The sequence below is a fragment of the Periophthalmus magnuspinnatus genome, chromosome 22, assembly GCF_009829125.3.
Source record: "Periophthalmus magnuspinnatus isolate fPerMag1 chromosome 22, fPerMag1.2.pri, whole genome shotgun sequence".
Classification (NCBI taxonomy): Eukaryota; Metazoa; Chordata; class Actinopteri; order Gobiiformes; family Gobiidae; genus Periophthalmus; species Periophthalmus magnuspinnatus.
Window position 1 is genome coordinate 13,643,540 of NC_047147.1, and position 26,867 is coordinate 13,670,406.

The 26,867-nt window shown below is 39.1% G+C and overlaps 1 protein-coding gene across 1 annotated transcript in view; it reads left to right on the forward strand.

Moving 5' to 3' along the window:
* The first annotated feature begins 279 nt into the window (after nucleotides 1–279).
* The window catches only part of dlgap2a (discs, large (Drosophila) homolog-associated protein 2a), a 130,318-nt gene continuing 103,730 nt past the window's right edge, over nucleotides 280–26,867 (forward strand). Inside the window, exons 1-3 of the mRNA XM_055230977.1 lie at nucleotides 280–340; nucleotides 4,837–4,891; nucleotides 5,146–5,193. Of these exons, the coding sequence (XP_055086952.1) occupies nucleotides 323–340; nucleotides 4,837–4,891; nucleotides 5,146–5,193 (121 nt within the window). The 5' untranslated portion in view covers nucleotides 280–322. The remainder of the gene's footprint in view (nucleotides 341–4,836; nucleotides 4,892–5,145; nucleotides 5,194–26,867) is intronic.

Below are 26,867 nucleotides of genomic sequence, written 5' to 3' on the forward strand. Positions count from 1 at the left end.
GTGCCTTTGGTTTTGATCTTTAACTTGCACATTCCTCTTCTTTTAGATCATGCTACTTTTTCCACAGATACTTTGGTGTTGTGTATCTGTGGAGAACTCGAGCTCCTCATCTCTCTGAAATGACATCAGCTTGGGGCGTGCGCACATGGAGGCAGCCAGTGGTACTGTGGAAGAAAGTGGAGTGGAGGCGAGATGAGAATACTAAACAGCCGCCTCATGGCTCAGCATCAGCACCGAGCTGGGTTAGGATCTCTGCACCCTCCAAACTTGGCGCGGGACCTCAGAATGTGAACAGGCGCTGCAGGAGGAGGATCCAACTAGAATGTCAGCTCTGAAAAAGGTAAATATGCCCTCATTTCCAATTTTGCTCAGATAAACTTTTAAATTAACTTGCATCACGCGTTTTAAAAGTGCAATATAGAGTATTTTGCATAAGGTCGTGGAGTATAGCCATAGGTTTTCTCCATTGTATCCTATTATCCATTGTGCCAAGGACAGTTCATAGAAAATATAGTCTATATTTACCCTTTTGTGCATACAGGATTTCACAATTCTGCATCTAGTTTCTGGGGGTGGATTGGCTTAGCTGATTTTCACTGCCAGTGAGCAAGTCCAAGGCTGGCAGTTGTCAATGAGAGTGGCGCTCCAAGCTGCTGAATAAGAAAGCATTTAGAGCAATTGTAAGCTTTGTCAGAAAAAGGAAGTTGTTAAATTCATGCAGTTAGAACATTACCTTGTAAATCATTAATTAGACATTGGAGTAGCCTATTGGGTGGGGAGTAAGATGAAATAAGATGATATTGGTTTAACTTAGAATGAGCAATGCATATTTACTGGATTGTCATACACTACTAGATTAGAAAGGATTAATAATTAGAAATAATGAATAACTCATGCATTCTCCTCTCCACATGTACTACACTGTGTCATTTAAGATTCAGTGACAACAAGAAAGCGTTGATGTCTCAACTCAAATAGATTTGTAAGAATTGAGTGACACAATAAGAAGTGAACTTGTATTGGAAGCGGGCTTCTGCACTGCTCCTACTCTCCCTCCGCTGCTGCTGAATCAAGGGCACATACACACAGCACACAATATGAGTGACAAAGCACTGGCTGCTGTGCGTTCAAATAGTCAGACATCATAATCACAGAGGTGCTAAAAATAGTCAGCCATATTCATTGCAATTCTTTGGAAGCTAAATTGCTGTTCACCCGCTGGGCTCCTGCATTTATCAAGGTGTGCTCAGTGTTACAATGACTTTTATCTTGAGTCATCATAACGGAGGACACATTTGTCCACTTTTGGTTATGTAAGAAAATGCGTGGTTCATACAAGGAAATAGCATTTTTATGGTGTTCTCAGGGAATATAATTGTTGGCCACTGACTATTTCTTAGTTTTGGTTCTTGGTTAATGTTAATGTTATATTCTGTGTTAGATGGTTGTGATAGTTTTCCCTGACCTGGATCTGATGTAGTCTTTATGTTGATTAAGTTTTAGTTATTGTTTGATCTTGATTTAGTCTTATGCTTTTGTAGATTCTCACAGACACCTGCCCGTTATTCTGTGCCTACGGTCTCAGCGACTCCCAATGTTCTTACAGTGAAACTCACATTACAAATAGTTTTGTGTGTCTTGCCCGATGACACAATTGAATTAATTATTGCTGGTATCAGGGATTATTGAATATTTGGTTAATGGGTGAACTTGTACTTGTCTCTTGCAGATCTGAAAAGCAAATGTTGTATTATGCCTTGAGAATATAGTATCCTAGATGAATGTTTGGCTAGAGCAGTAAGCATGGAGCTCAAGCAATTGTCTGTGTGGCAATCATAAGAATCTTAGTCCAAGTGAATCTTTGTGTAAAATGTCACTATGCTATATATCCATCTGTATCTTAGTTTTTATTTATGATTAATATGGAGATTGTAGGTGGACATCTGTCAGGCCAGAATAGCCATCATGCAACATTAACAACATGACAAGGAAATATATGACATGTCACTACAGTCTTTAAGCCACCTTGTGCTGAATCTTGTCACTGTCTAAAAGCCTAGTCATCAAAGTGTGGTAATTTATGCAAAATGGAAAATAAGCTCCTGGACTCACCAATTACTAGAAGTGAACTAAATAAAAATCTTCCAGTCTAGAGAAGAATGAATTGATAGCCACTTTTTAGGATTAGATGAAAGAAGTTATTTAGTTCAAGCCTTTCTCAATGCACTTGTATTTAAGTGCATTGAGTTTACAACAGCTCTACACAGCTCTACAGAGCTGTTGTAAACTGTTTTAAGATGCACAAGAAACAGCTGTACATGGTGACAGCCTTTTGGCCTACATGGCAACAATTGAAGACAATCGTCAGGCTAAAAGTTGTGTTTAAACATCTAGGAAGTTCTTTCCTTATTAACTGGTACATGAACACGTTTTAAGTGTTTGAGCTATATTTCTGCATATGATATACTGGCTACTTCAATACAGTTTGCACAGTTCACAGCCTTTGTTTAGTATTCTTGATGATGAGAGTAGAATGTTGTATAGAGAGGGTGCATGAACTTGCACCAGTACCATGTTAGTGTGCAATAATGATGGCCCATTGTATGACTGGGCAATTAAATTGTAATCTCAACCCGGGGATGATATATTTCATATAGTAATGCAGTGCTTTTCTGTATATTGCAGCTCTATGCACAAACACAGACACTTTTCCCCACCCACTCCTCCTATTTGTTAGCCTGTGCAAGTCTCTGAGTGAGTATTTGGTGGATTTAACCAATTACACTGAAGTGTGAACTTAAGATAAAGCAGATGACTTCATTTACCTTTTTAAAGGCAGTATATGTAGGGTCTACATAAAAAGTGATAGAAATTGTGATTTTGCATTGGGTGGGTGGGTCATATGGCAAATATATATATGCCATATGACCCACCCTTTGTTCAATATGGGTTTTTTTGTCTCAGTCTTTCTTTCTTCTCAATCTTTCTGCAGTGAGTCTTTAACTTGATAAACTCTTAAAATGTTCTAATTTAATCTCCAAGGTTTTATGCATATTCATTGCACATCTTTCTAAGTTCTAAGTAATTGTAAAAGATACAATAACTCTAATTTTGCAGATTTGTTTTGTAGTCTTTTCTTGTCAGAAAACCTGTTGACATAATTGTTCCATTTGTGAGTCAGAGGCAGACAAATGCAGACAGATGTATTTAAGATGGCAGATGAGGGAGGATGGTTTCATAGGGACAGCTCTGCAGCCCAGCTCTGTGCTTTAGTGACAGCACGGTCCCTTTTTCACACTCCTTCAGCACTGCTCTGCCAGCCCTGTTCACATCAATTATAAGTGTACATCATGCAGCTGGTTGAGCCATTACAAATCAATTATGATGTCTCCTATCACCAGGCTGTTATCTTTTAGACCCAAACCTCAGGAGCCAGCTTGATTGAAAAGTGAATATTTTTTGATACCATAACAGCTCACCAGACAAGACTTTTGATGTAGATAATTCTACATGTATGAGGAATATACACTTTGGTCATTACTCTGGTACTGGCAGAAATTAAGATAAGATATGAAGGTTTATAGCCCTGACATTGTGGTGACTATGTGGGTCATGACATCTAAGAACAGCAGGTCTTGGTTAGTGTTCCTGCTGTGGTTTGGATCAAAAGTGACCCATGAAAGAACCAGTGGTGAAGAGGTATGTGGGCAGTGCCAGCTGGTTTCTTGTGGTCCTAATCAACAGACTATTTCACCCAAAACATACAAGATTCCCAGAAAGTGTACAGCCTCTCTTACCACCTCCTGTCTTGCCCAAGCCACGAGAATGGTTGGCTAATATTTTTAAGTGTCCCTTCCCTAATTATAAGCAACTGGTTTCTTTTTATGTCTTCGATCTTGTAGTTTATTTACTTATTTACTTTTGTAGCAGTTTTTAGCAATTGCTTGAGTCGTAACCTTTCAGATTGATCCTGTCCTCTCTCAAATATAAGTCAGAAACTTTCACATGTGAGTACATTGAAAAAGATTGAACTGCTTAAATAAATAAATAAATATAAAAGGAATTCTAATGCAAACAGACTATTACAAAAATATTGATGAAGGAAAAATACTAGCCACTATGACGTATATCTTTGGATCAATTTCTTCCTTTCTCTAACTCCTAATAGAATAGATTGTAAGACATGCATTATTGATCAGCAGGACCACCTCGGGCTGTGAGCAGTGCAATAATTGGCTGTTGTACTTGCTGCTACAACTTGCTGGCACTGTAAAGCTGCTGATGGAGCACAGGAGAGCTCTGGCCTGTTGACATGACCATAGTGCGTTGATAATAGCTGTACTATCTCGTTTGGGTGCGTTTATTTCACCCCCACATATAAAATAGAGGCATCATATTAGGCTTCATGGACCATTTAGTCTACCTTTGACTGTCAGATGCAGAGTTTTGGCACTGTGCACTGCTCCAATCATTGTGCAGAAAATAGATGTCTTGGAATGCTGATGGTTTGTGAAATTAATGGTCATAAAATAGCTTGGTAAAAGAAAGTTTCAAATCTGTCAACTGCACAAAAAGTTGTACAGATGTAAAATAGCTTGGTACATTCTAACAGTTCATCATTGTCCATTCTTTACCTCCAAAAATGACAAAAGACAAGTGCAAGAAATTATTTTTAAGCAAGTAGTCAACTCAAGGTTAGTGTTAGGGTCAGAGTCTGTTATCTCAAGAGAACAAGAACTAAATTGTAAATGCATCAAAAAGAGATTTCAGATGCAGAACTAACTCTGTAAGACCATGTCTCACTTTCCAATTTTGTTTCTGCTTTATCTTCCATAGGTGTTGCCAGGCATACTGCAGAAGCATTGCTGTCTAATACCCGACAGGAACGCAGGTAAGGACCAAAAAACTGTCTCCCCTCCACACACACCGATCAAAAGTCACCGCATCTCGCCAGACAGCTGCAAATGAGTAGACGAGCTTGACGGGAGATGCAGATCCAGTACGTCACAATGTATCTGTCATACAAAAGAATTTCCTACATGAATTGACGCATATGTACCCTTTTAATGACTATATTACAAACAAATTAGGCGTGTCCTGCTAACTTGTTATGGTGACAAGCTTCTCCCATTCACATCATTGCAGGAGTGAAGAGGTTGCTGATGAAATTGAAGAGCAGGGAGATATACTCAGGTACTACTAACTATAATAATAACATAACATTTCGTACAATTTGTGGTGATTCAGCTGAACTAACCTTGTACATGGTCTCCACTACCTCCATTCATTTTTCTAACAAAACCTCACCAACACAGCATAGACGTTTAATCATTTATTGAAAGAAAGTATTGCGGGTAATGCAACTAGTGTTCATTATAACAAGAAAGCCATATAATTTCTAAATTTGAGAGGTGGAGGCACTTTTATGTCTTCTTTTTTGCAATGTGGATGCATATATATCCCTAATGATGCACCGATAACAGTATTATTGAATACTGGGTCACATCTATACAAAAATCACTGTATTGGTTATTGGTTCAAGGCTTCTCATTACATTTTATATTGGTATTGTTGGTCTACGTAGAATGCCGATAGCCCCATAATGTGTGGACTTTTGTTTAGATAGTGCTGTTCCATAGTTACTAGAAAAAAGTATATAAGTCACATAACATATTGGATCAGTTTTGTAAAAAGTTTCTTATCGTCTCTCTTTCTCAGTCCTGGTATTCGCTAACAGAGAAGAGTAGATGTTACAACTGACTCAATACAGTCTTCCGTATTTATTTCATTTTTTATGGTCAAGGATGAAGACGTAATTACTTTTCTATGACGAAAAGATATTGATGGACGGACAGGGCTTGATTTTAGAATAATTGACTTCCTGCCAGAGAAGACGCCAAAGTAATGAGTTATAGAGAAGTGCTTTAATATTTATCAGAGTTAACGTCCCTTCAGGATGATTGTGCTGAGTAACAGAGTGTCCCCACATGAATATGGAAGGGTGCATCCATCAAACTTTGCAAGAACAAGAGTTTTAAAAGTGAAGCTCAGGTGATCTTGTGTGGTGCCTGCTTTAAAGGTGACATTGTGGCCCCTTGAACTCCCCTTGTGATTCCCCCCCTTTTGCCAAAAATGTGGCTTTTCCTATAGGTTCAATTTTCCAGATGGTAGCAGTACAAAATTTTGGAAAAAGTTGACATTCAGTATACAGTGCATATTTAAACATGTCCAAGAGAAGTGATATTTCAGAAATTAATGAAATATGAACTAATGCTGAACTAAGAATGCATTTCATAGCAGTTTATAAGATGGCCATTCTACTACCCAAAAAAATGCAACATCTGCGATTTGGTAATTGCGCCACTTCCATCTGTGATTTTGGTTACATTGTATGTTGTAAAGCCCTATTGTACTGCCAGTAAATTACACTACATGAGTAATGTAGTGTTGAAGTCAGCACAAGTGTTCAACCAATATCTGCATTTGCCTGATAAGTTCATGGTTCATACTTTTATGCAGAGATTTTGCTGAGTAACTTTTAAGTGGTGGTACTACAGTGAGGATATCGAACTCAGTGCACCCAACTCCTGTTTTTAAGCTGCCTAGTACCTTGGCTTCCTGTTGCTATGACAACTCCACATCCACAGATGCACAGAAAGGTTTGAGTCCATTAAAGTAAGTGTTGCTTTCTTTTACTGATTGTGGTAAATGTACCTCTGTTATGTTGTTATGCAAATGTGAAGGCGAAAGCACGGTGGACCTGCAAGAACATTCTGGTACACTTCTATAGACGCAGGATATAGAGCAGCGTTTAGGACAGAGCTCTGTGGCTGCATGCTGTGACTGTGGTAGGAGACATGTGGAAAAGACTACAAAAGGAACAGTGTAAATTGATAAGTACTGCTTCCATTGATACACGTGCATTTGTGTAATACGCTCTGCTGCTTTTCAGGAACATAGCGCCCTCTCCTGGACATAAGCCTACACAATAGTATATCGTTGTATATGTTACGCTTTTCACAATTTCAATATTTTGCAGTTGAAAAGTGATTTATTATTTTGGTATCATTCATGATTTTGAAAGGTTTGTTTACCTTTTGTGTATAGCTATGCTTATAAAAAATATAAATATAAGTCTATAGTTTTACTTTAAAACTATGATGCAGTGCAGTTCAGTTTCTGAAAAATGATTAAATTATTTAGATTGCTACTCCCACCTTAAGCTTAAATATATATTTAAATAAATAACTATTTAGCAACTTCAGCAAGTAGAAGTAAACTCTTGTACTATGTTGCCATAGAAACAAACCTGAAAAGTCCTGGGGGTAGACTACAGTCAGAAGAAGCCTTTGAGATATAAATAACAACAAAATATACTTCTTGTCCAGTGTGTACCTGTGTCTGCTGTCAGTGTGTTTAGGGAATATGTGTTTCAGACAGTGTTGAAGTGTCCAGACTCCAGGATGACACAGCCACTGCCCAGTGTCTCTGCAGTTCATCTTAATGCACTCAGCCTGCCCCTAGTCCCTAACCTACTGTCAGCAGCTTGGATAGAGAAAGAGCAGTGATTGCTTACTAACCACTTTTATTGTATTTTAGTCATGTTTTTTTTTACAATAATGACGCCATCATTTATTAAACAGTATAAGCAAAGCAAAATTACCTTAAACTCAAGTATAGAAACTGCCTTATGTGTGGGCAGCTGCAGCCTAAGATGCTCTGCTCATGTCGGCTAAACTCGCGCTGCTGTTGTTGATAATGACTCCTGCTCTATCTCTCCCCCTCAGCTCTTCTATACATTGTAGCATTAGTGTGTACCCTCGACACTCTCCCTCCCTCTGACTCTCTTCGGCATTGCCAAGGCAGACCCACTGAACTGTTACCAGAGTGGGATGCTCTGAATCCTCTTCTTCCTATAGGCTCCTCTCCAATGGACTGCTGCAGTGCCAGATTGATTGTAAACAAATAGGGTGAACTTTTGTGAAGAAGTATATTTTTGAATGTCTCTGACTCTTTTGGAGTCATTTAGTTAATCTGACTACTTTTTACTACAGTTTGAGGTGGCACAATTACCTAATTACAAAGGCAGTCATTTAGATAAAAGAATGTCCACTGCAAAGAGCAAAACATCTTTTTATAGAAACATCTAGTTGTACTTCATCATCTCTTGAAATGCTGGGATTTTTCTATTCGTTTACCAGTTTAGATTTCAGTCTTGGAGTTGTTTACAATGTGCCCGCTAAGCAGAATCCTCATTTTTAAACATAAATTACAAATTTAATAGCTGCCAATGTTTAGCTTTAACACTGCTAACACACATTGTAGTGGGATGAAAAATACATGAGCTTGTGTGTATTTTTACAAACATGCTAACTGAGCATCAGGTCCTGTTGGAGAGGACTCTTTCTGTAGCTGATGTCCTGAAAAATAATTAATTAAATTGTTACTAAATTAATGAGAAGCCTGGTTTCTTTATCTGTATGCTGACTCACCCTTTCACAGTACCGCTCATTAAAAAGAAGGAAAGCAAAGATAATTTCTGTTTTGGCTGTGATGTCCGTTTTTAATTCCCTTTAATTTAATCTGTATCACAATAAAGGCTATGTCAGGTATAAAACAAATTTGTCATTCATTCATTCATTCACTCATTAGTCATTCATAGCCTGGATCAGCTGCTTATTCCTTGATTCAGTATGAGAATCCATTTGTGTATGTAAATGTAATGTGGCTTTACATCATTCTGATGTGGCTAGCTCACGATAGTAAAGTGAATCAAACACACATGGCAGTTGTTACATATACTACCATGTTACTTGTCTCAAAGTGAGATGCCAAACAGGGACAGAAGTGTTGGATGTAGCAGCTCTGGTCCCTGCCTGTGTCTGAGAGCCTGTGAAGGTGATAGTGAGAAATGCCCACTTCTCTGCTCCACTTCAATGCCTTCAGAGTGCACCTCATGTTTCTCCATTTGTCAGGGGTCCAATGTCAGACCGAACTTCTGTGTATGCCTAGAGCACATTTTTCTTTTGTTTTGAAAGATAACAGGGACTTTTGAGTTGTATTATGTACTGACAGCGTGACACTTTATTTCTTTGTTTTTCTAGTTTATACATGTTTATCATTGTAATGTTTTTGTTAATTCAGAAAATATCTGTTTCATATTAGTTTGATATTTATTCTATTTTTGTATTGTTGCCCGATCTGTGGTCTCCTTTGTGTGAAATTCTGTAAGTAAAAACTTAGGACTAGATAGGACTAGAGTCGTTTTCTATGTACAAAAAGTCATCAGTGCTTTAGAGAACTTTGTTTTCAATGAGAGAGGAGGGATGTGTCCATGTCATCAAAGAAATACACTGGAAATTACAGTGACACAGTACTTTCTGCACTGTTGGTGAGTTTGGTCACTGAAGCCTGGCAACCCGGATTGTTCAATACCTTACTACAGTCTATTGTGATGCAGTTGTACTTCTTCAGTTGAAATGCAATATCCCACTGAGCTATGGAACTACTGAAGTTTTTATTCATTCTATCCTTCTATCTCATCTGGTTGTTTGTTTAATATTGATCAATGTAGTCTTTTCAAAAACAACATTTTATGAACATAACCAATGCAGACTGTTAATCTTTTAACAAAAAATATCAAATTTCTTCCTGAAAAATCTGAAATCTGTAGACCTCTACATTCAGGCTGTACACCTCTCGATTCAAAACCCTCAATCATATCACTGAATTTGCTTCTTTTACAAACTACATTTATTCTACTTATTTTGATTGCTAACTATTTTCTCTGTGCTTGGCACCATAATGTCTTAACACTATTTTCCATGTATAGTTTTAATTATATTTATGTGACAGGGAGCAGTTGCTGTATCCATTTTTATGAGAAGAAGTGACATTATCTGTGGACGGTTGTACCAAGCGATCCTGAGACTGCTGTCTGGAGGAGGGAGCACTGATGTGATTACTAGGATCAGAGCCACAACAAATACCAAACAGGAAGTCCAATAGTCCTGGACAATTTTGTTGTGACAATAGTGATTTGTTCTAAAGGTCAAATGACTGCAGCCCCAATAGTTACATTTTCGTGACTTGTTTGTCTGTAATATCTATTTTAGTATTTCATTACATTATTCTGATTATTGTGATTCCAATGATTGAGTGACAGCTCTCCAGTCGGCATCTGGGACATTGAAGATTTAGCACAAAAGAATGAACAATATACAGGCATTTACTTTTGGGTTGTAACCTTGGTTTTCTTGGTTTCTTGGTTTCTCTGTTCTTATGTCTTTATAGCCATCTGTATAATCAGCATGCAAGCTTAGACAGTAAACTACAACTTAAAGACACCTTCACCTGAACATTAACCTACAGCTCTATAGGACAGGTTTTTGACAGCTGCTCACATCACTGTGTGCGACTGAAGTAGACCCTGCAGAGATGAGTGGATGCAGCAGCATTCTGAGAGCTGGCTTTGCACTCTTTGTTTGAAACCAACCATCTGTTATGTAACAGAGGAGAGGATGAAGAGCCTTCTGATCATATGTCATTCTCCAGCCCTAATAAACCCATACTATAGAAGTATTCAGTCACACCATCTAGAGGATTAGTGAAAGTGCCTGACGTGAGTGACTTAAAGCCCAAGCCCAAGTGACAAGACTCCATGATGAGCTTTAGAGCTTCCAGTATAGAAGACATGCTCAGTTTAATCTTGCCCTTTATCAAGATAGACACTTATGTTTGCAGTACCAGCTCAGCGTAGCACAGCTCCTTACAAATCTCATACAAACAAGTGAAAACAGATACGTTTCATGCTTCAAGTTACACTAACTGAAGCAAAATATAATACACTCACAAATTGTCAGGTATAAGCTTAATCAACATTTGCAGCTTTGAAGCCTCTTACTCGTAAATAGTACAAGAATCCATCTGTGAAATGTTCTGGTGAAAATGTATTGAAATTGAAAATATAATTGAAATATGAACTATATAGATTGAAAGAAATAGCAAGCATCCAGCTTAGCAAATTTGCTTCTTGTAGGAATCATTGTTATGTAGAAAGCAGGGAATCTCCAGGCCTTTAAACAGCCTTGAAGGTTAATACACACTTATTCAGTCAAAGTTTGCCTGTGTGTTCCATGAGCTATACTTTATAGTTTATACCTGACAGTTGAACAAATACTGTTTCTATGGTAGAAGTTGTTGTGAAAGCAGTCCTTCTTCTAAACTAAAATAATAAGAAGCTGACAGTCATGAATATGGTGGCGATGTGTCCCGCTGCGCAGGTATGGATACTGTCCTGCTGTGACGGCCACAGGAGAGCGCTCACTGGGCTCTCATTAGGGACCATCACAAACCCACCTCACCACAGTGGCCCGCAGACCAGCCTCAGCTAATCACTGCCAAACACTGTACACAGGGTTATAGGCACCTCCAGCTTTATAAATGCTAATAATGCATTTAAGCTAAGGACGTCAGGTAAATGGCTCATGCATCATGGTGAGCATGAGGTCGGCCATGTTTACACTCACAGCCAATCTTTTCTGTCCTGGGAGGTTGATTGAGAAAATGTCATGATTGATACGTATGGGAAATATGCAAATAAGAATCACACTCAAGGCTTAGATATAGATTTTTTTCTGGAGTCAGTCCATTACGTACAGCTCATGATGGCCAACTGAGTCCTTATACATCTATTCAATTTTCTGCACCAGCAGCCCATACATTATTACACTATCACACAAGTTTGATTTCTTTTAGCTACAGCCACATCTCATCTCCCCCTCCACTTTGAGTACACGACTTATATAACTCCATCCTGTGCTCTGAAGGCGGTGCAGCCTGCTGTTGTGAGCACTGACAACTTCAAACAGGACTAATATTTAATAATTCATCTGGTTGTATGGCTGTGTCTTTTGCCCTAGCAACATGGACTCCTCTGATAGTTTTTCCTAGTATAAAGGTTGTTACTGGGAAGTACAAGTGCTTAAATATTAAAGATGCTAAAGTTATACTGTACTAAAACAAATGGAAAAGAAATGTCCCAATTGAAACATTGAACTATAGGATTTAGCAATGAAGTAAACCCTTTTTTTTCAACACTGAAGATAATTTCTCATTTTTGTAGGAAATGACTAGAAATGTGTACATCTGCAGGTGCATTTGGCATGACTGAATTTTGACTGAATTTCTAAATAAGGCCATACGGTGGTGCTATGGCCCTAAACTCGATTCACTGCTATTGATAGAAATCCCATATACTACAGAAATCCCTACTGCATTCTCTCTTTGCCAGTGTGTAATTCATATTATTTGTGTATTTTCTGAAAGCGCTATGAAGGGATCAAGGACTACAGAAGGACGCCTGTTTCCCCACCTTCTCCAGCCGAGCCTGTAATAAAATTCGCCCTCACTGCTTAGCATTCCCCCTGTCGTGTGCTCAGAGTCAGGTTATCTTCAGTTTGCACTAGTGAATCAACCAGCCTTTGCAATAGATTTAGATTAGGTTGTGACAGCCGCTGGTGCTATAGGCCCATATGCTTAAACGTGACTACTGGAGTTAAATGGGAACTATCATGCATATCGATCACGAACACAAGAAGTCTAGTCTTGTGTGTAGTAGTATTTTAAGTGCTTTTAAACATAGCAAGGTCATTATTAGCAGAAAGATGGATTTATGATGTGTCTTATTCTATAGCCTAAAGTCACATGGTTAAAGATGCTCCAGAATGTACAAGGAATAATATTGTGACATGTTTTTAGCTTCTAGGGACATTAGATTACCTCAATTAAAATGTTAATAGCCTTTTCTGCACCATGGCACTATAGCGAAGTTGATGACCCATGGAAAAACCCACCGGCAAAAATCTTTTGTTTTGTAGAATTTAGAAGACAGTCTTGAAATTGATGAAGAGTCCCACCCATGAGAAACTTTAACAAAAATGTGTATAGAATAATTAATTTTTTATATATGTTCTTGCTGCCGTGGGTGTCTTTTTCATACTCGATCCCCACTCTCCCATGAAAGATTCCATATTCTCCTTACATCAATGTTTCCGTACAAAGTGGGTCATGGGATGTTAAATATAGTTTCACTCATTGGCCCAAAACAGTCTTCAGATTATGAGCACATATAGGATTTGAAGAAAATTGAAACGCAACCAAATTGCTAGATAAGGATTTGGCTGTGGTCAAAGTGAGCGACCGCTATCACAAAAAATTAAAGGTTAAACTTTAAATATAGTCAAATCTGTACTATGAAATCACCTATGAAAAAAGACTGTATATTCAAACTCCACTCAGAAAGTTTCCATCTAGTCTGGGAATTGAACCCGGGACCTTCTAGTTATGACGCTTCACAGTTAGACACAACTTTATATATTGTAATGATTCATACTCTTACATAATATTCATGCAGCCTTTTTATTATTCATAGTGTTTTGATCACGTAATAATTTTCAATATTGGTCTAGGCCGGAACTACCTGAAAGATTGTGGCTATTAATCATTTTAGGGACACCCTTTATTACCGTCAAGCCGAGCCAAGCAGTGACCCACGCGAGTCAGCACATATCGATGGAGGTCTATTTAAATACTTGAATTATTAATGAAGCGCACTGTGCCTATAAGCCCTGTGACTGGGGATTTCCTGCATCTCACTTAAAAGAATATGGGCCGGGCCTTTGTACAGCAGAGGCGCCTGAAACTCTGGGTAATTAGAGGATGCTGCTTTGTGTTCTCTTTGTCCAGGAAAGACCAGAGGCAGGCAAAAGAAAAAGCCATGGGTGGGAACAAGCAATTAAAGTTACTGTAGTTTGTATTTGTGTCATCTCAGTGATGGAATCCATGAGCAAAAGCAGAAGTTGAACACTTTTTGACACATATCTGTCAGTCTGCCCCTGGGCATCTGTGACTTCAGATGTACTTTTACACACTGTGGGAGGAATACTGGTTTGCACTGGTTGAGAGACTGTTGGGAATATTAGTCGCAGTAGTGGGATGGCAGTGCCTGTATACTTTTGTTGTGTCTTTGGGCAACACACTTCCAAGTGCCTCCAATGTTAAAGCATTTGTGTATGTGAGAGCAAATGTGGGACATTGGAATATGTTCCTTAACTGGCACTATGCAAACAAAATACAGAAACATTAACAAAATAAAATTACATATTTTATTCTTGACCATGTAGCAGTATTTTTACATATGTACAATTCTGGCTCAACCTTCCACCTCTAGTATTTTCTACTTGACGCTCATCCCACTCTGCAGCCATGGTGCCATCTTTTGCCCGTGGTGAGTAAATTTTGAAAACCGCTGGAGTGTGGAGAGTTCTTCTTCGAGGATGAATAGTTTGCAGACAACACACACATTGCGGCCAGCCAGTTTTTGTAATGGAACAAGCCTCCATGCTGGGGTAACATGAGGATGCAGGGGACTGGGACTGCCATTCATCCGTGCTGGCTAGCGTCCCGGAGAGAGACAGAGAGAGGGAGCGAGAGGTGACAGTGGATGAAAAGTGCTGGCTTGGCTCTGTGTGCTTTGGGGAGCAGAGGAAATGTTTGGTTAGCGGCTATAGATCTTTCCTTTGACCAAATGATGAAAAACAACCACTTTCTTTACTTTTATTGCAAAAAACACCTTGGTAATACGCCAGTGAAGGATAAAGCTTAAAACTGAAAATCAAAACTTAATTTCCATAATCACATCTGCACTTATTGTATTTACTAAGACCCTATTTTCCCCTTGGAATGATTTATACACATCCTGCCAGTCAACTGCCACTTTTGCCATTCAGAGACATGTGTTGTGGTGGGGTACGTGCACAGTGAGAAGACTTTGATGCAAAAGCATCTGAAATGGCTCCAGATTTTGTGGCCCTTTGACAGTGTTCATAGGACATCCATAATGCATGTGCCAGGCTTATAGTTGAACCTCCCTGTCTAACTTTTGAGCACTTTAAAGCCAACTTTTTTCCCCAGAGCGGAACTACTGGCTTATCACTTCTTTTGTTAGCCCAGGACTCACACACTGTACATAACCTTTGGCCTTTTAAAGCAAATGCTGATTGAAGGAAAGTGATCTTTTGGCTGTTCATTTTGTTCTGATGTACCACAAAAACATAATGCATTACACAAATGGATCTAAGTTATTATAATCTTTTCTATACTCAACATTCAAGAAGGTTCCTATAGTTAGTGTCCGGAATAAGCCATTCTCTGGTCTAGCATTTGTTTAAATTATAACATAGCACCTTTACAATCAGAACATTAGAACCCACATTAAGCAATAATTGAGCAATTTGTCCTTTGCAGTGTGTAATTTTTCTGATGTAGGATCTTCTACCTGCATGTGTCCATGGAGATGTTCTTGCTCTGCCTGGAATGTTCCACAGTATGTTCTTAAATTGAAAGGTGTAAGTTTGGGGTGGTAGAGGTCCAGATCAGTATCTAAACTGATCCACCGCTAATATTATGCAGGTGGTCATAATATTCTGGCTGATCTCTGTCTATTTGATTGCGCTTTTTGCCCCAATTAAAATAACTGTGATTCTCTAAACTGTTGTGGTGTAAGACTTGCGGTATCTGGTTCTTGCCTCGTGCCATTTGGGCTGTGAGATGAGCAGGCAGATCTTCATGGGAGAGTGGCGAGGGATGAGCGAGATGGGGAGTTGTGGGGGAACTGGGAGAGAGAGCGAGGGGGAGAGCAAGATGGGGTTTGTCAGAAGCAAGAGAGAAAGGAGCAACAGACTGTGTGGAGGAAGATGGCTTGTCTCTGGCGCAGAACAGAGTGTTGGACAGTAGATAGCAGCTTTTAGCCAATGGACTGCACAACTTATGTTACATATGGTCACTATCACAGTAGGGGGATTTTCAGTTAATGGGAGCATTGTTATTTGCCATAGATTGAAAACATTTGGATTGTGAATGTAGGGTTGGGTGATATTGACAGAATTGAAAAAAATAAATCATTTTGACCCTTTAGATTTCACTAATCAGATAATATTTTTGCATTCCATCAGAAAAAAATTGCTAAAATGTTTGTGTAATTGGTTGGGTTCAAGCAGTCATAGCACCCATAGACTGCATAGACTCAAAACAAAAACAAAAAATCAAGAGAAAATACAACAGAAAGTGTCCTTTAAATATGTAATTCAAAATATGGTGAATCAGGGACTAAACAACTGAAGAATAATGTCTAATTTAATATCAACAACAATCTCTTCCACACTGGGAGTAAACAGGCAGATCTGTGACACCACCTCTTAATGTTGTGGTTTATTAAAGGTATACTAACTTTTCTGCTTGTCTCCATGAAGATACATTGCCTTAAATGTTCCGCAGTATGGCATTAAATGTATCTTCATGACAAACAGGTGTCGCTAACTGACCAAGTTGAAGTCACGTGTCACATCTGTGGGGTGAAGAGCACACATAATACTTTGAGGCAAGTAGGTGGCACACTCCCCACTGGATTATTTGCATATAATGCACATTTAGATGTGAGATGTGTTTTGGTATTATGTTATTTATTTATTTTTCTAATAGTGGGAGCCTTCTTTTTTTAACATGGCTCTAAAGCTTTGTGTCTTTAAAATACACATCCTCGCTCAAATTAGCAACTAGATGGACTTTTGTTGACAGTCTGTTTTTCCACTTAGATGTTTCTCCTCCAGCTCAATCCTTTGCATTATTCAGAGGGCTTCCCCGTTCCCAATGCTCTCCACTCAATGAGACACCAGCAGAACACTTCATTTCAATCCAGCGGCAGGTTTCTAATGGGGCAAGGCAGTGCAAGCAAAGAGCAGTTATTTGTTATTTCAAAAATATACAGTCACAGTGATTAGACCAGACAGCCATTCTGACTGAACTGTTCTTTGTGGGGGAGTAAGTGCTGTATTAAAGGCAACCCACTTTTTTAAGTTTCCCTGACAGTAGTCACTCAAGAAGGACGCTGCTGAATAATGGATGAATAAAAGCATTGTATCTTGTCTGTTGTCTCGAGAGATTTCAGATAAACTGATACTGTGTGAATTGAGTAAGTCAGTGTGTGCTGAAAAGAACTGCATATTTTTGTCAAAATGTTAAGATTGTTTGGTTTAGTTTCCAAAATGTGAAAGACATATCGGTTTGGACCGCTGGTTACAATTTAAAAAAATTGTAACCAGCGGTCCAAACTTCTTCTTCTTTTTTTTATTGCCATCCTAACATACAATTTCTTCCCCACAGTGAACATGTTTCACAACTTTCAGGGGACAGAGTGGAGTTTCTGTGTTATGACATTGCTTACAACAACTAACCTGCTATTTTAGAAGTATAGAAAATACCATATACTGTTGGCATTGTTTTGCTAGTATAACTTTTATTTGTGTCAAATATGAACGCCTTGAGGTCCCACCGGAGGAGCTGGAGGACGTGTCCGGGGTGAGGGAAGTCTGGGAGTCCCTGCTTAGACTGCTGCCCCCGCGACCCGGCTCCGGATAAGCGGAAGAAAAAAGATGGATGGATGGATGTTATGCTTTGCCCTGCATGTCTTGGCTAAACTGTGTGTTTGCACACTGAGTAACCACAGTGAGATCAGATAACCCACTGTTACATGTTAACAAGCATGATCCACGTGTTAGCGTGTTCCCTGCTAATGTCCAAGTAGGCAACTTCTCATAAGATTTATCTGGCAACACCACTTTTGCACTTAGCACATTTGACAGATTATCACCCTAATCGCAGCTGTGGATTAAAGATTTTTACAACGAAATATTCCCGCTGTACGTATGATGTATTGTGCAGCATAATCATAGATTATAATCATAATCCATGTGCTAACGCTTGGGTATTCCTGTTTTGCTCATGGCCAGCTGTTTTTTTGCCACTGCACATTTTTCTTTTTAAAACACACCATGGGAATCCATATGTATTAAAGTCACCGTTCCACACCGACCCAAGCCAATTACCCTTAGCTGCAAATAGTTTTAATTTTCTTCACATAACGCTGACAAATGACTTCTAATCTGTTTTTCAGCCACAGTGCCAGGGTTAAAGATGGAGGAGAGGTGATTTTGCCTCCAAAATGACACTGCCATTGGAGTTATTGATGCGCAATGCAGCAGAGTGAGACCAAAGCACTCAACAATTGACTTTGGTCAGTTTTAATATTTGAATGCAAGGTTTACCCTCTCTGTCATATGGTGCTATAATAGGATGTTTTACTAGCTTCATAATTTAACAGTGTGTTTACAAAAATGTAGGTTATTATTGACATACATATCCATGAATACTTTTTGACATTTATACTGGATAAAAACACAATACAATATGACTGGATATAAGAATGATCTCTTGTCCAACCAGATGTTTAAGATAATATGTTACATGTACTGTAGGAAGGAAGAAATATCTATTCATATTGTGTAGTTCACAGTGGCCCGGTTATCATTAGGGGCTCTGACTGTAAACCAAACTGTAATGACTTAACAGTTGCAGGTCAGAGAGTCTCACATATTGTTACTCTTGTGAGGGATTCGGGGTCATCAGTGGTCTGTAATCAACGTTGTTCAGAATACATGTATTAGACACTAAAATTTTGTTGACTTGTTCTTCTTCATTTGGGCCAATCATTAATTGCAGAACCGGCGTCCTATAATACCTTAATATCTTCAGTGTAGTAATCGTCTGTTACCTTTTGCTCTTGCTGCTATGTGAGTCTATTGTCCTCTACACTCTTTTAGGACACAATCATAACCCTGACAGAAAATTCTGTCACCATTACACCTGCCCTTCCCCAAGGTGTATTTTCAGATTAGGCTGAGGCATATCACAAAAATGCACCAATACCTGCAGAACACCTGCAGAAGTTTTTAAGATGTACTATATGCTCAGACTGTCCCAAAGAGCATATGGATCTATAGCCCATTTAACAGACTATTTATCTAGTCTCACAATCTTTAACTGAGAACTTTCTCATACTCAATGAATATAGTATTTAAAGACCTCATTCTGTTTCAGCGGATAGGTGGTAATACAAAATTTGTGAATGTATGAATTACAAGATTTTGTATTGTCAAATAAGTAAATCTTAAAGCTACAAATGTAGTTGATTTAAAAAAAAAGAAAATATATTGTATCTGCACCAAAGAGAAGATAGACTAATATGTGAGGGGTGGCCAGATTGTGTTTGGTGACCATGGCAGGTACTGTGTGTATTTCAGCACAGGTGGGTCTGGGGGGGAGATTTGGCTGAAAACAGACATAATTTACTATATTTTGGTGGGTTTTCAAGGTGAACTACTCTGCATTTGGCCTGGGCTGTTCAATATGCTATTTGCCCACTATGGCTCATCAGTGCCCAACACAGGTTTCTAATGTAGTTTTGTGTTCATGAGATGATCAGCAAATATCTGCAAACAATATGCTTCCATTTCTTATGACGCAATTCAGTTTTAACATCAGCTACACAATCTGTTCTGTATACACAAAATCTCTGTGCCCATTTTGGACCCTCATTCATAGTTTGAGAACCATTGTTCTTAACCAGCTGTCACCTGCACTTGAACTACTTCAACTAGTGGCCTAGTTGAAACGTTTCAGCGCTATAACACTAATAATATTATTACATACACAGTACTGGAGTCAGTTGCCATTGCACCAATAAACAGCACACATCTACTACGTGCCAAACACAACTGGATTGTGCCCGTTTAATCAACAGACTGAATGCTTATCTCCAAGCCAGACGTATACCACTAACTCTATAGCCAGTGACCACAATATTGTCCACAAAGCTCCGCTCTGATGAAGGCTGGCCAGCACGTGCATAATGAAGCAATAGAAAGACGCATGACTGGACAGAGGAGTTCAACTCCAAACAAGCTTAATATTATCTTCTGTCACTCACAGCGCAGGGTGAACACTAAAATAACCATTTAAAACCAACATCCATTACAGATCCCAGCTCTAAAATCAAACACAGGCCACTTTAATGGCACAAATGCAAAAACCAGCATAGCTAAACCGTGACATAAGCATCATATAAAGACTCACCGTGTTGTTCGCTCTCTCCTGTCGTGCTGTAATTGTAGATAAATTCATGTTGTCATCCTGTTCTTACTGTATTATCCAGTGATTGTCACGTTAATCTCATTATAAAACTATAGCACTCTTTTGATGTTGGTTAATCCCCAAAAGAGAGTCCAACTTCTTCACCCTGCTCCGATAATCACCGTGTTTAATTTACATTTTAAAAGGAGAAAACAAAACTCTCATTTTCTGCCTCCTACTGTAACAGCACACGCAGGTTGTTTTGGTTCACGTATAAGCACATGTCCCTGTTTAACCAATGAAACGACAGAAAACATGCACCAACATGGAGCTGCGTAAGAATGCATTCATGGATACTCAGAACATGGAGTTTTCGATCACAAGTCTATCCGGAGAGGTGGCACTAGGGGTGGAAAGGGCATTTATAGATGGCACCGGCCACCCTGGCTACCCCTCTGGCTCCAACACTGCTTTTGCGGTACATTTTTGATGCTTGAACCTGAGCCAAGTAATTTATATGCACATTTTACCATTGATTGAAAATTTTCTTTTGACAATTTCAGGATTATCCTTTTGAGATTAATTTTTGTCATTATGTCCTTACCCTAAATTCCTTTGTGTCAGCATCCTTCCACTTCAGTTCAACACTAAATATAATTTAATTAATGCACAATTATTTCATAAATTATACTGGGAATAATCTGACATGTACACACATCTTATGTTTTCTGTACCCTTAACTCCTCATAGCAAATAGAACACCTTCTCCTCTCCAGGCACAAGTTTCCTCTGCGTGCATTCACTACAATTGTCATTTAGTGTAATTTGGGTCTGTTTTATTGTCCATTGTGTTGTGCTGCTGGGACGCTTGAGCACTTTTTTTCATTAAAGCCTAATGCAGAGAAAATGAAGCCCAGCTAATGCACGCCACACTGCGCATCACTGCTGGAATAACAATACACAGAGTGCCTGCATATATTCATTCATTTCCTGTCATCTTTTATGTACCAGGATTAACTGTGTGACCTCGGCTCCATAATGGCTCTGGAGTGGGGAAAGTTTTCACGAGGTGCTGATTTACACCTCTGATGACTGCCGGCTACAAACATCCTGGTATTTTTAAGAACTAATGATTTACATGAATGTACTGAAGGTCTGCTTTTGACTGGGCCACTGCCACAAGGAGACCTCTGAGTCAGGACGAGCAGAAGCTAAGCACATCATTTACAAAGATGCGGCCTTCAATAAGTATGTCTGACAGCTAACAACAGTCTCCCATTAAATGTTGCATAATTGAAACAGCCGCTTTTCTTAGAATTGGACAAATTGCTTGCGTAAAACTTACATCAGGAAACTTATGTAAGATTTAAGGATATAAGAAAAAGTTTGTTTTTTATACTACCCTCCACTCTGATGCCATCTTATTCAGTGGTTTTGAATTACATAGGGCAAAAGCTATATGTATTTGTAGGATTAAAATACCACAAGAATTGGAATTTGAGCCATACAGATATAAAATTGACATAAGAAAGTCAACTCACAGTCAATAGAAGTATATCGACACTTTATGGACCAACTCACCTCCCATGTCTATTAAATGTGACCGTTTGGCCTGTAGGTAATGGGTAGAACAGGTTTTGTCATATCCCCTTAATTAGTTAAGTGCTTAATGGTTTGATTAATGGGAACTAGTAACTACCTACTTCACTCTGAAGCGTTTGTGAGTGCCATCCAAAAATAGAACTAGAAACGTCACATCTACTTTGCAGCCGGAAAACATCCAAAATTACTACAAATTGACTTAGCCTGAGCCAACTGTGAGGAAAACGTCTTGAATCGGGGACAACGTAACCAAAATAAATAGCGTCTTAACCGCAAGACCACTGCTTATGTGTTTATATGGTTATCACACACTTGCAGTCTGGCAGCCCCCTCCAACATATTTGTCTCAGTTGGGCTCAGTTATTACCTTGGGGGGAAATCCATCACGCGGCTTAATTCGGCCAAGTAATCACCTACTCACAGCCATTCCTCGTGCGTCCCTAAACTGCGAACAGAGCGGTGCGGCATATTGAGCATGTTGTTTTTCTCCAGTCTAACCAGCTGTCATTTATCACAGCTCAAGTCACTGCACATGTGGTCAGAGATTTGAAGGAGGACAATGGAAGAATGCCCAAGTAGTTGAGCTGTTATTTGAGTAATAGAGATAGTAGCTGATTTCATAGTAAAGATGGATCCAAAATGTCTTTCATTAGGTCAACCAAAGTTCCCAGAATTTAAATACTGCAACCAGATTTTAAAGGTGCAATAAGTAATTTTTCTGATGGAGCGTATGCCACCTGCTTCTCTCAGTTTTTTGCCTGAAATGTTCCAGTATGACATCTATCTCCATGGCAACAAGCAGGTAACAGATAACAGGAGTTTTAGCAACAGAAACACCTGTAAATTGATTAAATGTAAGATAGATATGTTTATTCCATACTATGGAACATTTCAGATTATCGCCAGGGAGACAAATAGGTGACAAACCCCCTCCACAAAAACCTTACAGAGCCTCTAATACCTTTTGTTTTCCTGGTTTGCTTTTTGTTCTTTTTTGCAAGATGAAAGATTTTATGCATCTGGTAACTCTGAAGTGTGTTGTTTTGAGCCGCTTTTATGCCATTTAACTTTATCCAACCCATTTAACCATCAAAAGGATTCTGAAAAATCAAAATCTACATTTGTTTCAGGCAGAGCAGTTGTTGCTGGTATCACAAAATGATCCATCCTTTTTACCTCTACCCTTTCTTTTCTATGTAATATTTATTTATTAATTTTCTCAGCCCAGGTTAAATTCAATAACAAAAGAAATATTGTAGTTTCCACCATAGTAACAGTGAAACAGTACTGTTTATATAATGTGCACACAACCTCATTAAACAAGACAAACGTAAGATCAAATGTGATCGGAAGAATAGATAAAGGGCCATTATCCCAGCAGCAAGCCTACCAGACCCTGATATGTCAGGAATACACAGGCACAATTGTATTAGGCATAGATTTGATTTGGATATTTCCTCTTGGATATACTTAATGTCACAATGGTTTACTAGTTCAGACACAGTGCAGACCACAGTTTCACAGTGATTAAGGCGTGTTCTGTGAGGCCAGAGTTTCAGATGGACTGTAGTATTACACTGAGCTGATGACAATGAGCAAAACTGGCTTTAGTTCGCAGAAAACAGTCCAATTTACTTTAGAGTGTTTACTCAAATTTTTGCTACCAGTTAGTTGGTGGTGTTTTTTTATAAATTTCCAAAACTACAATTTAAATTAAAGGTACGGTATGTAATCATTGGGCGTGCTTGTTATACACCTCCTATATTTTAACGCATATTTGTCTACCTCAACAAGGCAGGTGGGTTGGGCTTTTTGAACAAGATTTAGCCCTAGCCCGTGTCAGGTAAGGATAAGAGCAGCTGCTAAATGACCAGAATGAATGTTTTGAGGCTGCTTCTTTCCATTACAAGGACATACTGCGCACAGAAGATATCACCACACAGTCCCACTTGCCTATTCTATCTGAATAGAGAGTGTGCATATTGGCTCATGTGGTACAGCAACTTGTGTAATAAATATTTCGGAGGTGAGATTTGCTAGATACCAAGGAGAGAGGACTGTTTTGACTTTTGAGAAGAACAGCAGGGATAGAGAAGTGGGACTGCAAGGTCAGGACTTAGCCATGACTAAGGCTGCTTAAATGCACAAAGAAAGGAAGGGGAATTAAATTAGGACGGTAGAAAAGTAGGTGGTTGACAGTCTGTCTCTATGGGATAGTACTAAATCTCATTGATGGCAGAGTAGTCCGTGTTCGGGCCTGTTATAGAGTAGAGTCAGCATGTCCTCTTTCTGTAAAAGTTATCGATGCATATCACATTTATTATAAGCTAACAATTTTGAATATATTTTATCCTTAATATATTAATGGCACGTACTGTAGTTTTTGGAAAAATACCTTTAACTTGTGAGCATTTAGTAACTATTTTAAAGTGGTAAATTAGCAAGTAAACTATTATGTATCAAAGTCTAGCACATTGATCAGTGCATCTATAGGTTTCAGAATGATCAAAGTTGCCATGGCAATTAAAAACAAAATAGTCTTATTTTCAAAATGGTGAAATGTCCTTAAAGTGTCACATTTAAACAGGAAGCTGAAACCCATGATTACAGTATCCTGCCTACAGTCCATAGCTACCTGCATTCTCTCATTCTCTCATTCTCTCATGTAAATAAGCTTGTAAAAACAGATGCGTTCAATCTTTCCTAGTTAGAATAAAATTTTCCATACAGTCTCTGACGCCTCTCTGACCTTTATTGATTATAAAATCCTCTCTTTACTTTTATGAGCCAATCCACAATATCAGCATGTGTAACTTTTTTACGAGCAAGTGGGTTTTTACATTAGGCCCATAAATCGCTTCAACTATTTCACTGTCCCAGCAGTGTACACAGCTCCAGACCCTCTCTCACTCTTAGGTTGGCAGGACTATAGAAGTGGACTGACAGCTGCCTGGTCCCGTATGCCTCTGTTAATCATACAGGATTTGGGCTTGCACACTGCCAGGTGACCTTGAGCCCCGGTCTACAAGAGGGCAGTAAAAGCTCCCCTTCTTACCTGTTACAATAAGCACAAGCCACTTCCTCCCAGCGGGATGTAACAGACATAAATACAAGGCATTTTGCTCTGTGCTCTTGTCTAGTTTGGCTTCAATGCAGTAGAGCTGTTGATTACACACTGTTAACAAGTAAACAGTATGCAAGCAGCAAACAAAAGGATTATTCAATTTTATGTTTAGCATGTTTCACGTACAGGTTAGAATAGTTGTTGTTTCCAGTATCATAAAGGTTTATTCAGATGTGTTGCTTTGACATTTTGTTATGCAAGCATCATTTTACGATTCTTGCTTCATTTTCTTGACATTATAAATCCCTTGTCTTTTTAATTGGATGTATTCATTGTGATATCACTAATAATGAATCGTGAATGAGAAAGGATTTGTGGAGTGGAAGAAGAACCTTTCATATAGCTTAAAGAACCTAAAGCAAGCAGTATTAATATGCTCAAGACCACAAATTTGTGTATTGTTGTGTATTTTATCACTATGTTACAATATGTTATGCGTCACTCATACGATCAGTTATATCCTTGCAATTGCAAATTTGTCTTTAATATTGTGATATACATTTTGGGCCATATATTGCCCCCTGCCCTTGTCGTCAGGTAACAAATAGTTGTAAAAAGTTGCATTTATACGTGAATGGGCATGGTCTTCTTTATATTCTTAAGTTAAACTTAATTACATCATTCTTACTGTCTTATAGTGGTGCTTTTGTTATATTTAATTCTGAACTGTGTATTAATAGTCAGTGTTAATGAAAGTGCAGACGTGTGGATGAAGGTGTCAGGACATGTGCAGTACACTCCTATGTTTAGACAGGCAGCCCTTCTGTGGAGAATATGGATGGAGGCTCGGTCGTATCCAGTTCTGACCTCATCCAAGACACTCCAAATCTGCTCATGTGTTAAAAACTGCCTCGCGCTTTTTTCCTCTGTCTCTCGCTCCTTCTCCATCTGTTCAGCACAGTCCAGAATCCATAGTCCACCTCCAGGTTTTTGTCTGCACCCTCAGTGAAGGCACCACCAGCAGTAGCAGCAGTCTGTTTTGCTCTCTCGCTCCTTTCCCCCACTCTCCCTCTCGCTCTCCCTCTCTCTTCTTGCTCTCCAGTCTCCGATCTGCTGCAGTGGTTGGTCTTCACCGGCCGCTCGCAACTCGTCTCCCTGTGGAGGAGCGTCTGAGCTGGCTTTTTGTAAACCTCCAGTCCAGTCCATCTCCCCTGCTCCTACTTTCCCCATATCTGGATACATGTAAGGGACCGCATCTTTGCACAGGGACGCAGACAGTGAGAGGAGGAGAGAGAGGAGCAGGAGAGAGCTTTGGAGCATCCCTGAACATATGACTGGTGCTGTCTCCGGGTGATACATAGAAGATCTTAAATGCCTACTGCGTTAAGAACCAGTGTCAGGTAGGTTTTATTCTACACAACTATTCACTTTGCAGTACAGCACTTATACTTTTCTATGATGATGACATGGTGTACTTTATTTTGCGCTACACAAATTTGACACATCATACCATGCACTTACTTGACATTTCCCTCACTGAAGCTTCTAAAATCCTATTGCACCAACTTGAAATTCATGAATAAAAGTAACAATTCCTCCACTATAGTTACGTGCAATTGATAGGGGCACACTAGAGGGAGCATGCGGCAATGTTTTTGGTAGGGAAAGCCCTGCTGATGCGCCTTCCGTGTGCATCGAGTAAATACATGGGAGATTCTGTGACAGCGCGAGCAGGTGTGTGGGCGGCTGAATGCGTCTTTTGTAAACTTGCACATCCAGCGGTGCGTGGGGTGCAGTGCTGGTTGATTTCTGAATGAAAAGTGTGGCATTGATAGAGATTGTGCATGTATGTGTTTATCTGTAGCATGTGTGAATTTTAGGGAGACACCTCTTTGGCACAGTCTGCGTTTTGATCATGTATTGGGCGCTTTCAAACTGTGGGTGGGGACTCTATGACGATTTACTATAGGTTTCCCTGCATGTTCACTGCTGCAGGGCTAGCACAGGTATCCTATTGGTCAGTTAGCTGGAATAGTTAATTGCATAGCGTCTTCTGATGAATGCCCTAAAAGTTTGCTTAGCCTATGCATCAGATTGTGTTACTATGAACATGGATACTTTTAACACTGTTGTCATAATTAATGCAGTGACTTCTCATGTTGTACAAGCGAAAGTC